The sequence below is a fragment of the Macrosteles quadrilineatus genome, unplaced genomic scaffold (genome assembly GCF_028750875.1).
Source record: "Macrosteles quadrilineatus isolate MER2022 unplaced genomic scaffold, UCM_ALF_1.0 Scaffold_3__2_contigs__length_128488019, whole genome shotgun sequence".
In the NCBI taxonomy this organism is placed as follows: domain Eukaryota; kingdom Metazoa; phylum Arthropoda; class Insecta; order Hemiptera; family Cicadellidae; genus Macrosteles; species Macrosteles quadrilineatus.
In genome coordinates, this window is record NW_026542596.1 from 86,642,882 (window position 1) to 86,659,592 (window position 16,711).

At 36.1% G+C, this 16,711-nt stretch overlaps 1 protein-coding gene across 8 annotated transcripts in view; it reads right to left on the bottom strand.

Moving 5' to 3' along the window:
* Nucleotides 1-16,711, bottom strand: part of LOC128990556 (protein split ends-like) — a 101,031-nt gene that overhangs the window by 20,624 nt on the left and 63,696 nt on the right. For 4 of the 8 annotated variants that reach the window (XM_054412974.1, XM_054412977.1, XM_054412976.1 and 1 more), the window contains exons 3-13: nucleotides 14,173-14,361; nucleotides 9,898-10,062; nucleotides 8,717-8,875; nucleotides 7,151-7,293; nucleotides 6,504-6,591; nucleotides 5,767-5,901; nucleotides 4,487-4,625; nucleotides 2,838-3,018; nucleotides 1,952-2,058; nucleotides 1,061-1,212; nucleotides 497-766 (exon numbers count right to left, since the gene is read on the bottom strand). In XM_054412974.1, the coding sequence (XP_054268949.1) occupies nucleotides 497-766; nucleotides 1,061-1,212; nucleotides 1,952-2,058; nucleotides 2,838-3,018; nucleotides 4,487-4,625; nucleotides 5,767-5,901; nucleotides 6,504-6,591; nucleotides 7,151-7,293; nucleotides 8,717-8,875; nucleotides 9,898-10,062; nucleotides 14,173-14,361 (1,728 nt within the window). The remainder of the gene's footprint in view (nucleotides 1-496; nucleotides 767-1,060; nucleotides 1,213-1,951; nucleotides 2,059-2,837; nucleotides 3,019-4,486; nucleotides 4,626-5,766; nucleotides 5,902-6,503; nucleotides 6,592-7,150; nucleotides 7,294-8,716; nucleotides 8,876-9,897; nucleotides 10,063-14,172; nucleotides 14,362-16,711) is intronic. The other 4 variants (XM_054412978.1, XM_054412975.1, XM_054412973.1 and 1 more) reach the window with 3 other exon arrangements.

The window sequence follows — 16,711 nt, forward strand, 5'->3', positions numbered from 1 at the left end:
TATATTACAAGTCAGTATTAAGTCAACAGATATGGTACAACAAATCCTTAGTACCAGTTGCGAATAATTTTACTTAAGCTGGCTTGAGCCCATGATTAATTCAGACTAAAAAAATTACAAATTTTCTGAGCCAGGTGATGGCCGAGTTATCCAGACTGCCGGGTTATCGAGTGCTGAGGGGGGTTATCAATTGTGTAATATTACCAGTATTAAAGTCACTTGGTCTTCGTAGCCCTAAATTGTACAACGCTTCAATATACTAAATTATTTTTAAGCTTTACAAATTGGTATGGAAAAAGTTGGGTAATTTTTGTTTTGAGTGTGAAAAATGGGATTTCCCCATTTTAACCCCATATCCCATAGTCCGATCATGCTGGTTTGAATAACTCTTTTGAATAGTGATCGGTTTACACATTTGTACCTAATTTTGTCAAAATCGGATGTTCCATATAATTAATATGATAAAAATTTGCTCTAACTGCAACATGACACATACCTGTACGGCCTCCTGTCAGCAATGAAGTCAGAGTTGAAGTCAAAGCGTGGCGTAGTGGTGACATGGCGAGGGGTAGAGCGTGCAGGCGACGTGCCAGGACTCACAGCTGTGGTGGGGGCCCCCCGTGAGTACGACCGAGCTGCCTGGGGCTGTGTGGAGTAACGAGGGTAGCGAGCCGAACCTCCCCCGCCACTACTGCTAGACGATGAGGAAGGCGTCTCAAATCCTCTGACTGGAGCCCCAGTAGTGGCCTGCGGTGACACTTGCACACTGCAAAACATAAATTGATATCAACACTATTGTTGAATTACTAATGAAATACACTAAGAAGCATTATACAGTAAAAATATTACTTTTGGAGTAAAGAACACTTGGCTTAGGAATACGCTAAGAAAAAAGGAATACACAATGAACTTATCCAAGAAAATAATTCCAAGCAGTTCAAAACACACAAAAAGTTATTAACAGGGTTAGTTTGATATTTCCCTATTACAATTCTCAAAAGAAAATAATAGAACTGAATAAAAATAAAAATGGGTTTTGTGAATTGACTGAATGGTATACCTGGTTTCAAACGTAGTGTTGTGCCCAGTCTGCTTCTCCAGATGGTCGTAGAACGCCTCTTGACATTCTCTGGAGGCAAAGTCCACCTGTAACTTCCTTCCTCGCACAGCCACCCCTCTCATATCCTTCACTGCAGACTGAGCGAACCCCAACTGCAAACATTACATACTCCGTGTTAAGGCGCAATATACTTAACAACAGTAGTAGTAGTGTAGTAACACTAGTAGTTAGTATAATATACCACTAAGGTAACTGATGTTTGAAATAATTTTCCTTCAGCATAAGATTTTCCCAATGTTGATTTTTACTTTGTTACTTTCTCTGTTGTTGTTGCTAAAAATATTCTTATCAATGACTCGAAAATAAAAAAAAATAATAGTAAACTACTGTATTTTCTTTGTTTCTAAAAATAAGAAACTAATTGAAAATGCTTACATACACCAGAAATCCTTTTTAGACGTTTGGTTATGTCATAGACTAACCAACTCAAGTAGACCTCTCATCCCATTGAGGCTCATTTTTTGTGTCTAGTTCATGTACGGTGACACTGGGTGCTAGTGTGGGTGAAATGTTGTTGAAAATTATTTTGAGGTTAGTTTCTTGATTTGAGCTTTACTGTTTTGTTATGTAACCAGGGGAGTTATTGTTTATGATTAGATCGTATTATTTGGTTAAACGAGGTTTTAAATTAGTGAAATAACAAGAAACTATTTGTAAACACAACACGACCTCTACAGTGCACTGCACAGAACTAACAATACAATTGGCTTCAGCTGTTCCATATAGATGAGAAATCTACTAAGGGGGTTCTAATAGGGGTTTATCTATGATAGTATCCAGATTCAATATTTCATATAAGTCCCTGTTTGTAAAAGTTAAAATAATACAAACCTGGTCATAAAACACCAAAGCGTGACCTCTGGAACGATCTATCGCCACATGAGACACAGGCCCAAACTGACTGAACTGTAGACTGAGGTACTTCTCAGTGACTGACTCTGTCAACAGAACATCATGCGTTACCTCTCAGGCACAACATAATTTAAACAAACAATCCTTTAACCTGCAAAGTATAGTCCTACAATACAACCTCGATTACATTTAAAACACTGAACAACAACTATGAGTCTAGCATGTGATGGCCCAAAGGAATTACCAACACATAGTTTTACAACACAGGTACAAATTCAACTCACAGATTTAAGTTATCATGTTCATAGATAGATAGATAGATAGATAGATTTATTTGATCATTAAACATGATACATAAAATGCAATAGATGATTTCAATAAATAGTAAACAAGTGAATCAGAGAGATACATGCAATTAAGCTACATCAATTAAGGTTTACATGCACAAAAAATAGGTACCTATAAGATAAATTATAAATAATACAGACAGGCTTACTAAATAATATATGCACTAGTAATTAAGTATAAAAAAAGTTAAATCACAGTGGGCGACATACTTAATAATAATACACTAGGCAAGCAGCTAGCAATGAAAGATTTACAAGTTAGAAATTTACACAAGATAAAGCAGATACCCAATGGTGTGATTATTTACACAAAAATTTGAATCAACTCTTTAATTTTTAATGTTTTATGGACAATTTGTTTACAATTAGGAATATTGTTTTCCAATTCATGAGCAAGTTTGACTTATCTATAAGCTCACAAAAATGAAGCCAAAATCAGTCTACCAACACAAATCAACCAGCTCACAAAACAACTCAAGTTACTAGCAACAAAAATAAGCCTCAAACTCTTGCGTTACCTGCCACACCATCCACCCACACACAGTTGGTGTGTAGAGACTTGCCGAAGCCCAGTTTGATGCGGTTGTTGCCGAGATGTTCTCCGTCCAGTGTCCGCATCGCTCTCACCACACTGCTGATATCACAATACTGACAGAATGCGTACGACGACGTCGACCCTTGCTTCTTGATGTCAATCTCCTGAGGGTCAAGACAAATGTAAAATATCTAGAACTAATTCATATCACAATATCAGAAAACTCATCAAAGATATCTTGCAGCAAAATCAAAATTTAATGTCAGCAGTAATAAGCAAACCAGAATCTTTGATAATTTTAACAATTTTAAATTGTAATAAATAGCTTGAATGTATTGTAAAGAATATTATCTATTACTTATTTAATACGCAAGCAGGTTATTTGTGACAATTACTCCTCTGAAACTGCTGAACAGATTGACATGTTTTTTGTGTCATTGGAAAGAGCGTAACGTGAAGTTGTGCAGGAAACTTTCTTTTTCCGGAAATAAATAGGGAGTGAGGCCCTGGGGCCCTTTAAAGTTTCATATTTTTCCATAAGATTAACATGGGAAAGAAACATTGTTATGAAACTCCAGGTGTTGTCAGAAATTAAAAGTGAGAAGAAGGAGAATGTTAATTGTAAACAGTCAATTTAGTTTGCTAATAATAACAGTTTGCTACAAACATTTATTGACTTCGTTTAAATGAAATATTTACTATTTGAATTTGGGTTGGCGTAAATATTACGATGGAAAAACGCGAGAGAGCCTGGATAAATTGATGTACACTACTAAAAATAAAACTGAATTTAGACTATGCTGCATTTCTTATAGTAATCATTGAAAGAGCCGATTTGCAAACTATGGAAACATAGGAAAGTCATAGAACACCACCAAGGAGAAGAAATAGAAATAATGTTGTTTTTTTCTAGAATTTATAATCGTTATTATGGACAACCTAATTCGGCTATGAGTAAGGCTATTTGTAGAAAACACTAAAAACCAGAACAGCTTTTGAAAAATGATAAGATGATAAGAAAAATTTTTTTATATCGATCTGTTATTTACATCTTCAATGGGATACTCACACTGTACTGTATTTCCATAATCTTTTATTCAAACCTTTTAAAGTCATCAGAAATTATGACTGTTATTCGTTTTAAAATAACGCCTGTAATACTTAGCAATTGCTCGAATTCGAGCAACAGGGACAGGGGACACTAGTTATCTTTTAATACACAGGGGGAGTTATGCCATCTACACTAGGTATCTTACCTACTGTTTACAATGACATATCTACAGGGGAAAAATGTTGTATAAAGGATGTAATAACAAATTTGACATATTAAAATAATACTTTAAAACACCTTACAAACTTATGCCATGGTTGGCATAATTTAGTGTTTAATAAGAATAATGTTGGCATGGAAAAATTTTATGTCAGCAGTAATACGCTAACTTTCTTACTATAAAAACCTTAAAATTATATTATAACTTGAACCTTATTTTTAAATTTTGAACCAAACTATCTTCACAATTACTAATTTTTCTTTAATATGTAGAACACTATTCTTGTTATGTATAAAGAGAAAGTAACACCAGCCAGATACTGAAATAATTGCACAATAAATTGTATCTAGAAGTTACTTACGATGATCTCGCCAAACTGGTCAAAGTGTTTCCTCAGCTCGGCCGCCGTGATGTCCTTCTCCAAGTTGCCGATGAACAGCGTCCGCGTGGCTTTAGGATGGAACTCGTCTTGCTCAGCCTCGTACGGCCTAGCCACAAACCTTTGTAACTTTAGGACATTATCTTACCTTTCCCCTCGGAAAACATAAATATAACATAACAACTAAACAAAGTCAAATAATATAAACAACACAAGAATGAACGCAATACACGTGTGAGTTGACAAATGATGCAAACATATTTGATTAGGTACTATGTGTAACAAGAAAAAAAAAGTAACACTGAATTCAAAATATCTCTAAATCCAAAACCTGTTTATAAAACAACCAATACTGTTTAGCAAACTATTAATTTTTAATCAGATAACTCTTTGCAAAATTAGTAAAGCTAACGAGAATGTAAATTTAGTTTTACCATCAAATAGAGATATGGTCTTTTCCATTTCACATTACAGGCACATTGTTAAATAATCTCTCAACTTTACTTTTCACTATTTTAAATTTTGTATGCAACTTCCATCAATCAAATGCTACTAAAAAAACCCCAAATACTTTGTACACAAAATTAAAAATATACAACTGAAAAAAAAATATTCAAACAAATAAATTATAGACAAAAAACTGAGGAAAACAATTAGGAAGGTAAAATGAAAACTGATGAATGTCGGGGAAAGGTCACACTTATTACCTTATGCAGCTCATCTATTTTTTTCTTTACAGTCGAGAAAGTGAAATTAAGAGTTTTATGAAAAATACCAAGCTGTCTAAGCAGTTCCTTAAAAAACAAATCTGTGATTTTCAATAACCTTTTACCAACACAGTTCTTTGTAATATGCACAAGCAAAAATTCCTTTAATTTCAGTCCCTCATTAGGTTATTTGTCATTGTTATTTCATTATCTTCTGAGGACCTGAACAATGAAAAATTTAAAATAGTGTCATCGAAGTGCGACACTAAGCCACTAACTAATTTAACTAATTTTTGTTTTGTGTAATTTTGTTTGGTAAGTCGATTCAGAGTTCCCTCACTTAAATGCCCACTAGACACCCTGAACTCAGAAAAACCTTATCCCATGAAGAGTATATAATATAAACATCATGTTTCCTGTTTTTGGTATTCATTCTCAATCAACGTACTGAAAGTATTAAGTTAATTCATTAAGTTCAATATGTCAATTAACTTAATATACTTTCACTTAGCCTCACTATACATCACAAACCTCTGGCTCAAGAGCGCCACTAACCTAAACTCATTGTCGTCCACGTCATAACCCTGGTATGCCGCCACCTCGATCTTGCAACCGAAGAACAGCTTATCATGGGACACGAGCAGCGCCTTCTCAACATCGTCCGGCTTCTTGAAGCAGACAAGCGCGTACCTGTTAAGGAGAACACAATATTATCGATAAAAGTAACAACAAACATAAGAGTTTGTAAGGAAAAAACTGTTTCAGTATAAATACGAGACAAGGTGATTTTGTTTCATGGCTGTGCCATATTTCAGTAATGGAATTGGAACTAGCTTTAAACTTCTTTAACTCAAATTTTTCATTTTGTTTACAAAAATACCCAGATAATCAGTCCCACAATAATGATAGTTGAAATTTTGGAATTCACATTGTTTACACTTGTATTAAAACCATAAAATTTAGCCATTCCTACAAACAAATTTGACTCTAGCTAATAAATCATAATAAACTTCAAAACAGAGTAAATGTGCCTCCAATGAAGTCTCGTAATGAAATGTATGACTTCCAGATTTTCAATCACTAAGCGTGAAAAACATTGATAATGCCGCGCCCTTCTAAACCTAGCATGAAGTAATATGGAAAACAATACCAGGCAAGAAACTATAGGAGTAAAAAAAAAATTTAAAAATCCCCTTGGTATTAGAACAAAAAAAATTATAATTTCTTATTTCACTAAATTATATTCACTAAATTTCTTATTTTTGACCCTGTTGGTATTTTATTGTACATACCTGTCAGAGCCCTGGCCCACCACCTTCACCCATGTCACCTTGCCGTGTTTCTTGTACTCGTGAAACAAACCATCTTTGAGGCTTGTATCTGTCAACACAAACATTACGTTAGTGGACTAAATTATAAATAAACAAAAAATTGAGTGTAGCCTACAGCTTACAGCTTAACCAAGTGTTAAACTAACTATGGAAGACACCAAAATCAATTCACACTGTACTTCTACAAAACATTACATGATTTAAGTTTCTGATGAAAAAACTGATAACAGCAATTTCTAATGAACACTTTTCTTTCAATGAATTAAATTTTATGTTTTCTAATATTATTTCAAAGCTTAAAGCTGGGTTTTCCTAGGCCCGAAACCGGAGACTGCTCTTTTCATGTCATAGTTTCTATGTTACTGTTTCCTAAAAGCGGAGGGGACCACCACTGAAAACGCTTCTTGGCACTTGGCTCTCCGCGTTCACCGCCTAGGAACCAAGCTTAAGGTACAGGGTATTTTATTATTTTCAATTATCATGACAGTGTCGCCAATATGTGCACTTTCTCCTAGATTTGTCAACATCAACTTGCAGGCCACTATTGGACCTGGACACATCTTTCTATAGGTAAACGTTGACAGGTATAGAGAGAAGTTCAGACTGACCACTAGAGCGGGCGGGTAGGTTGCGGACACAGATTGCCAGGGGTCGTCTGTCGTCACTGTGTACAGCTGGACTAGAGTTGTTGGTGTGAGGGGTGGACACAGCTGACTGTAGTGTCACACCACTACGCAGCGACCCATGGTGACTGCAAACACAACCACAATCAATATAATACGTTTTCGGTGTATTTACAATACTACTAAGTTAAAAAATAGATCTTTACTAAATATAACAGTTACGTCCCTAACACTCAAATAGTATTACAAACTACTGTAGTCTCGATTACCCTTCCTATGGACTAGTATAGTACAAAGAAATCGCTTGCTAGTTCACTATAACGGTTGGACACCGTTGTCAAAACAACCCCTTTTCCTGCCCCTGTTAGTACTCAAAAGACCATTACTCAAGGCAGTGGTTCTTTCTGGGTTTTAAGCACGCTGATAAGCCCTCACATTTTAGTCAAAAAGTGAGCCAAGAACTGTGGCTGAGAGGACATGAATTGTTTGTTCATTGTTTGGTTTTTAGTTTTTTCATTATTTACTATGTTATTTCTAATGATGGCTTCAAAACAATTAAATTGTTTCAGTAGAAAACAAAACCTAACACTTTGAATAGGTGTGACAACCAGAGTTTAACATGTAGGATTTTCATGCCAAGATTGGGAAAACGGGATGTAGGTTAAGTTAGGATTTTCGGCTATGACGCCTATTACTTTTTTAAATACTGCTTTCTAGATAAAAACTAACCTCAATTGATTAAATTATTTTTGCACGTTATTAGAGCACATTTAAAAGGTTCAAAAGGCTATTTAAACATGAAACGTCAAAAATATCACTCTGGATAGAACCCTAAACCTCATTGCATGGGTAACCGGGGCTGAACAAATTAGGTAAAAAGTAATAGCTAGTAATCTCTGATTACTTTAATTAATTAGACGTTTTTAAAAGTATATTACAAAAATTTGTTTTAAAACGCCATATTATCAAAAAATTTCCGGGGGCCATTGGATTTTTGTTATATTTTGCACCCCCCTGATCTAAATCTTGCAGACGCCCATGGCCTCATGGGGTATAAAATCAACGTGTCCAGGGTCCCGTCAAACTAAATTCAAGGTAAATTCCAGGTTTTCTAAGTTCAAATTTGAAATCTTCCAGGACAAAACTCAAAATAAGCAAAACTTTTCTATACCTCCTAGTAAATTGAAAACCATTCTGTCATGATTTATCACGATCGGAGCCACATCTGTGATGATTTTGATTGAAGTAAAATTTTTTATGATTTCCCACAATCGCGGCAACATTGTGATGATTGCCTGCGCCTGTGGCAACGTAAGTGATGATTTCCTGTGACCATGCCAAAATCAGTGATAATTTTTTACGATCTAAGCAACACCCTAGATGATTTCTCACGAAATCAGACATCCACAACCCTACCTTGATTATATTGTTATTGGCTATGTGTAACATTTAATTTTTCATTAATGACACTATTCAATGTACAATTCTACTGAGTTCCTACCTATGTAATTGCGACTACTATTTTTTCATGGATTTCTCACAACAACTTACCTATGGGTGGAGCAGGACTTGTCGGAGGTGGGTGATGAGGAGGCTGAGCTACAACTGCTGCTCCCTGATTGGCTGGAGCTAGAGCTGGATCTCGACCTAGACACGCTGGAGGAGTTGGAACCGCTCTCACTGCCGTTGGACCCCGATCTGTAACACCTTCTGTTAGAACAAGGGGTTATTCATCGGTAACTAGCGACACACAACACACAATCTAACCTACCTACTGAAACTACCTACTACTTGTATGCTATCTACATTGAAGTATTGCTTTTATCAATTTGGGAAAAGTTATGCTGGCGGGGAAAAATCAGTTGTAACTTGTTGTACAATATCAAAACTATTGAATCTACTGATTAGGACACTTATGCTACTGGGACTACCAACTGTAATTGATTACTGATACCGGCTAGGGGAAAAAAATATTTCAAACCAAGAATTTTAAAGTGGTTACTCATTGGTTACTACTAACAATAACACAATCTAACATACTGAAACTACCTACAGCCTAATGAAAAAATTATGCTTTTTGAAGAAGGGGTTCAATGACAGAGAGTACGTTTTCCTTGCTTAAGAGGTCTATCTCTTATTTTGTAGATAGGTGGACGCACAAATTTAAGATGAAAAGTTACCAATTTCAGTGGTTTCCGTTTACAAGAAACAATTTAAAACTCTTACAAGCAAAACCCTTATATCTGTCTGATTCTAACCAAAGTAAAGAATGGAGTGGAACATCAAAGTAATTTTGTAGCGGCCTGTTATTGTTTGGAAAGCAATTAATTCAATTACTGTAAGGACTGTAAGGTGAATGCAATATTTAATATTATGTTCTGTCAAAAAACTCTTGAAAGTTTAAAGCAATTTTTCAATTAAAACACCGGATACTTCAGATAGGTACTCGTATTGATTTTTTTAAGGCTCAAGGTGTAACACCAGAGTACAGTTGACCACATTGATATTCAATTATCTGAAGATCCAACATATTATTTATGTGACAATATAAGTATTAAGCCAATATTAGTTGTTAAGACAATATTAGTTGTTTGATCACACATATCCACTTCAATAGTCTACACCAACACTCCAGCAATTCTGACATACAACTTCTTGTCACTATGATGCGACCTTGTGGCAGACCACTGGTAAAACTAAGCAATAGCCATGAAGCTTCTGAATGAACTTACCTAGACTTGGCGTGTTTCTTGTGCACGACGACCACTGGCGTGAGGTCTCGACGGTCGTCACCGTACACATCAGGGGTGGTAGAGGGCGGAGGGTAGCGTGAGGACGAGTCATAGCTCCAACTTGACCCGACACTCCTGTGGTGGGGAGGTTGTCGACTCACCACGCTGTAAACAAATAATACAAATTAGTTTTTTTTTGTAAATAATAGTGGTACTGATCTGAACGATAATTTAATCATGATGAAGCCAGATGGATATCATTTGTGGCTAGTAAGGAAGAGAATAGGAATTTACAGAATTTAAGTTTTTCAATTGCAGTTAAATAATTGAATGAGTCTGAACCCCCATTTAGAATGGCTTAGTTCTAGTAGCCACTGTCAAAATAAGTAAAAAGTATCAACATTCCTGATCTAAGATGAAACTCATGAAGATTCGTATACTGTGAACATCCACCCGAGCTTCGAGCGTTTATTTTAGGCCCCTCTCAACAATCTCTGCCACAGACTGGGATGGATTCAAACTTTCCATCCATGATGTTGTCTCCATATTACATGGCCTTATTACTCGGTCTTGGAGATTCCATGATCATCTCCCACGATCACCCGTGATCGCAATTTTCTTATGACGTTAAAAAGGAACCAATAAAACGCCGTCAATGAATGGAGGCGCATAGTGCAACTCACTGTCTTTTTCCTGTTCAACATAATTTACGTACAATTCCCGGTCTTCAGGTTGGCTGCTACCGTGTTTATCTACAGTAACTGTCTTTCCATTGCCAATTTTTTCTCAATAGGGGAAAATTAACAGTAAACAAGTTGAGAAGATTCATCTAAAGGAAGATATGCCTAGTTTGATGGACATTGACAATTTCTACAATTTCTTTTATAAACACCCTGTATGACTAGCCTATCCTTGCTCCAAAAATTTACAATGTCGCCCTCTAGGAATAACTTTGGATTTGGAGACCTCAAAGCCCAAGTGAAGTAGTTACAGCAGATGTCAAGTATACAAATGAAAGTTTAGTTACATGCTTCTCTTATGACCAAAGCAAAACAACTAGAAATTGGTCAAATGTTTAGTATCTTTATAATTTATATAGGCCTACCATAAATTACTGCTAACAAACTGTATTATATTTACAAAACTTCCCTACTTCCAAATGATAAATGAATGTGAATGTTTTAGTTTTTTACCCTTTGAACCCTAGGGATTATAATTTTAACTAATCAAACACGCCTAATATAACCCTATCCTAATACCCCATTTAAACACACACAAACAAATTAACTATTTTTTTTTTTATGATGTTTCTTATGTTCAATTCTATAGTCCTGTTTAAGAACACTCAGACAAGAGGATACATAAAAAGTGTGTGGTACCTAAAAGAAGGTGAAACAAAAAAATAATATATCCTCATTGTTTACAGTTTATGTTATGTTTAAGTAAGCCTCTGGGGGCATCTTCTACGAAGTGTCTTAGGCAAGTGCACAAGATCTGGCCGAGAAGGGATTAAAGTACTTGATTTGCTTACAGTGGCTGTCTCTCCAGATTCCTTAAGAGTGCTTGGTCACTAATCATAATTTTTAACAGTATATCACACTAAAATTCTGGTAAATCCAGTTCTCTAACATAGTTCTAGGATCTACAGTTTATCTGGAAAGAATTTAACTGTTATTGTTGGGGTCACATAGGAAGATTATAGTGGGAAGAATATCAGCCTTTCTGATTCAAAGGGAGGCCCAAACACATTGCAATGCTTAACCTACCAGACCAAGCAAAACCCCCTTAACCCCAGTTTTCAAACTTTAATTGAAAACAGCAAAGGCTATGGGGAATGGTTTATTTTTGATTAGGTGATAAATAAATGAAAGGCATTGTGGGGGAGGTTGAAAGGGGTGAGTCAGGAAGGGGTGAGGGGGAGGCACCAGGGGGAACTGAAATCAATAACAGCTCAGCTAGGGTCTACAGCGTTGCCAAACTGTGCACAGAGCACTTGTTGCCTACAGTTACTCATAGTTCATTGGGACTCCTACTACAATATTGGTATTCAAGTGATTGTTTAAAGGTTATACAATTCGGAAATATTTAAACTCAGCCCTGAGAGTGAAACCAAAATGAAACACATACTTTAAGTACGAGGCATGTTTTTTAAGTAAGTACCGTTTTTAAACTTCTACGTTCCAGCGCTGCGATTAACATTTTGGACATTTGCGCTGTATATGTGCATCTATTGGCAAGCCCTAGCCGGAAATTCGACAAAAATCGGCCGTGTTTACATCAGGTATCGAGCATTCAAAATGGTGCCGCCAATTGAGACTGCCGCCGACTGTGAAGTGCGCGCTGTAATTAGATTTTTAAGTGCTAAAGGTGTGAAAGCCATTGAAATTTATCAACAGATTAGTGAGGTGTATGGCGAGAACATTTATGAGTGATGGAATGGGACACAAGTGGGTAAGGGCATCTAAAGACGGCCCCACCAACGTCTATCATGAGCAATGCACTGGGCAGCGTCACTGTCCCCAGTACCCAGGGCGTTGCTCATCATGAACGTTGGTGGGGCCTTCTTTAGATGCCCTTACCCACTTGTGTCCCATTCCAGCACTCATAAATGTTCTCGCCATACACCTCACTAATCTGTTGATAAATTTCAATGGCTTTTACACCTTTAGCACTTAAAAATCTAATTACAGCGCGCACTTCAAAGTCGGCGGCAGTCTCAATTGGCGGCACCATTTTGAATGCTCGATACCGGATGTAAACACGGCCGATTTTTGTCGAATTTCCGGCTAGGGCTTGCCAATAGATGCACATATACAGCGCAAATGTCCAAAATGTCAATCGCAGCGCTGGAACGTAGAAATTTAAAAACGGTACTTACTTAAAAAACATGCCTCGCACATAAGCGAGAATAAATGAAGCCCTAGGAACTCCTGTGGATTTCTATCTCCTAAACATTGGGAGTTCCAACAGATCCAATTGATGTGGTGTTATGTAGATAGATATGGGAGTATAGTAACTGTTTAGTTCATTGAATATGTGCTTTAACTCACCAAACTAATAATGGTGTCTCAAGTATGTGTGTTAACTGTGTTTTAAGCAAGGGCTATTAATACATAAAAAAAACAAAATGCAAAATGCAATTGCACAAAATGAGGATATCCAATACTCAATGCAATATAATTTTAGGTCAGAAGTAGGATTTTTTGCAGTTTTATATCAAATTTTAAAAATCCTTCATACTGATCCAATGGCTGGATTCATAAATGTATTTGGAAATAAACAAGAATAAATGTCAGTGTAAGAGATAAGAATGAGGGAGAGGTTTTTGGCCAAAACTATTGAGGATTGGGGTGTTTGGTTTAGTGATTTTTCAGACTATTGGCAATTAACGGGAGTTAATGTGAGATACCTACATTGCTTTACTTTGATAAAGTTGTAATTTAGTTTTACATGTATTTTTAACGGATTTTCACCAATTACATGGTTTATCCACATATTTTGTGATAGCTTCAGTTATTTTAAAAATTTCAGATATAATTGCATTTCCAACTCCATAATGACAAGGTAAACACAATTCATTTACACCTAATTTAACTTCTTTAATATTCATATTTTGTTTGGTAAAACATAATTAGTTTGAATCTTGATGAAATAGCATGGCCAAAGCAGACGAGATTTATTCACATTGGCTAATAGTCGTTTACTGAACTTACAATTGGATCGTGATTTAATTTAGAATTTTTAATTTATCACCCTTTTGGCTAATCGATGACCAAGGTTTGTATCGACAACGCTTTACTAAACCTTGAAAAGTCAAAAAGGAGTCTCCGATTGAGCCTATGTCTAGTGTGGTAGATGGAATCGGTCACTTTGTAACATCTTTTATGTATAAATTTACAATGAACAGTAAATTGTAGGTACATAATAAAGAGTTGGAATACATAAATTATTGTATCCCTTCTATACAGATAGGGATGAATAATGTATGGGTCGTTGGTGCTTGTTCAAGATGAGGCTTTGAACAGGCTCTGAAGGGGAAATTCAATGATTCTGAATGTTTTGTATATACTACAAAACCGAGAACAGAAAATAAGGGACATCATTCGGTTTATGACAATAATTAAAGTATGTGCTTGCATTCTGCGAAAAGCTGGTAAAAACCTCCTAGATGTGTCTAGTTTTAGTGGCATATAGCGTTATGTTGTGACATTGTTGGATTCAAGACTCGTCAATAACTTTACTTCAAAGCAGTGCTTCTAGTCCATGGACACTCACCTCTCAATGATGGGAGCGTATGGGCCGTTGCGGTAGTGTCGGTCCCGCGTCCTCCCGCGCAGGGGTTCTGCGGCAGGCACGTGGTACGTTGATGATGCACGCCGCAGATATGCATCACCATCCCTCCGTTCCCGCTCACGTTCGTAAAAGTGACTAGATCTTTCAAAACTGCTTATCTCCTCTGGTGGTCTGAAAAAAAAAAAAAAAACTTAAATTCGACTAGGGTATTGAGATGTATGTAAGTGAGTAGCAAAAACTATCATACAATGATGACTATGGTATGATTACTAATGATAACACAAGTAGGTACCAGGAATAGGCTTACTCACTTATTGGAGATCTATAGAAAACGGGGAAACAGTAGTGAATTAGCAACCATTAAAAATAGTGAGTAGGATATTATACCCACTGACTTGATTCTTTTCTTCTGAGGTTGGCAGCCTCTTTTACCCATCGATCTCTATAATAATAGAGATCGATGCTTTTACCTTACGTCCCCCCCCCCCCTCAATAAGCCAGTGAGGCCTGTGCGTAGAACCTGTGCGTAGAACATATCCAGCAAAGCAAGGGATAAGCCGGTACAGTACAACGGTAAACTGTACTGATAAAAAATGATGGCAGGGGCAGGTACCAGGATCTGAACCCTCGACATTGCTGACTTGGATCCGAAGTCCGTGGCGCTACCGACTAAGCCACCGATTCACCTCAAACTGGATTTCAGTCAGTATAGGCCTACAGAGTATTGAGCTACACCAATCTTAATCATGATGACATTCAATAGAATTACCATTATGAATCACACTATACAATGATTTCAAGAGGACTACTAATGGGTAGACAAGTAGCAAAGGTTTCTTGTGGCCAAAAAGAGTGAAATATTCTGTATAGAAGTAAAAGTTTTGATAGACTATAGATAGTTATGAGTACACTAAAATAACACGAAATACATCTCGTATTTTCAAAGATACAGGACCTATAATACTTAGGAGTTATTCATTCGGAATTTCACTGTAAGTGTGCTGGGATTACAGTCGGAAGGCAGTATTCGTCTGAGTCTTTGGTTAAGAACATTGATCAAACACATAAAAGTAAAGCCGGGTAAAATTTTAAATCTTTAAATTGAGCTTCATACTCTTTTTTTTGTGATTTACCTAGCGACCTTGGAATTCATACAAAGCGCATAGTTGTTGTACAAAACAATAATGACACTGACACAATAACAAATTATTGTTCTAGTGTTTTCACTTTGACACTTAACTGACTAAAACCAGCTGATTTTTTGGCCAACACATCATTCTTACAAGATGGTATATCAAGGATATAGCCTGAGGCCAAAAGAATCATCATCTAGTTATCAATTTTTTTTTCTTTCTCTTCCTAAACCTACATAGTATAGAATGCATTATTTTCATCAACACTTAGGCCTATGAGCTACGAGTTTTTGGTGGAAATATCGCATTTATTTGGGTTTATCAAGTAATGCCTTTATGTCTGATATATGTTATTGTGTAAAGCTACAGACTACACCTGTTGACCTATGGTACACCGATGGTCCTATTTTGATGAAATATTGTATGAACGCTCATGTATGAGGGTTCATACAATATTAATAAAAAAAAACAATCACTAATCAGGATTTTTTATTTTATTTTTTGTGAAATTTTGAATTTTTCATAAAAAAAAATAAAATACCATAAAATAAGAAAAACACAAACACAACAGATTACCAGACAGATTTTCAGAAAAATTGTTGGAACTATGTATTTTGATTTAAATGCTTACGTTAGGCCTATATGCTTTTTATCTCTGAACAAAATGATTCAACCCCAGTTACTGTAAAAATTACCATCCAAAATTTATTGAAATTTTTTTGATTATACTAATAAAATATCACAGTTACTCCCACCACTATAAGGGTTATTAACAAGCTAATGGGAGAAAGTATGTGTCAAGAAAGCTGATACCATTTATTCAGCTTTATAATGTTCATACTACAGAGGTCACACCTAAACCTTAACCATTTTCGCAAATAATTTTAAAGTGCTAGACAGGTCAGGTAGTGAGTGATCTATTTGTTGTATGTGTATTTCTACACTTGTGAAGCATATTGTCAGTCCGAGCTAAGATAATGTCACGTACTGGAGATAACACAGAGAATTACTCTTTGCACAGAGAAGGAATGTGAAAAATGATTGTACTTCACACAGGTGGCGTTGCTGCCTCAAATATCATGATAATAATAGTGTAACGTTTAAAAATAGTGTGCAGTAAAATAAGTTTGCTTTGTAATATGGATTTTTTGTGTGACCAGAAAGCAGACTGCAATGTTTTAAATTTATGTGAGCAACAAAAGGTTGAGATGGCAACCTTTGGAACTCCTCTAAAAACCGTATCTACCAGCTATATAACTACATGCTGGACAGTATTTGATTGACAAGTTGCTGGTGAGCAACAAAGGTTAAGATGGCAACCTTTGGAACTCCTCTAAAACTGTATCTACCAGCTATATAACTACATGCTGGACAGTATTTGATTGACA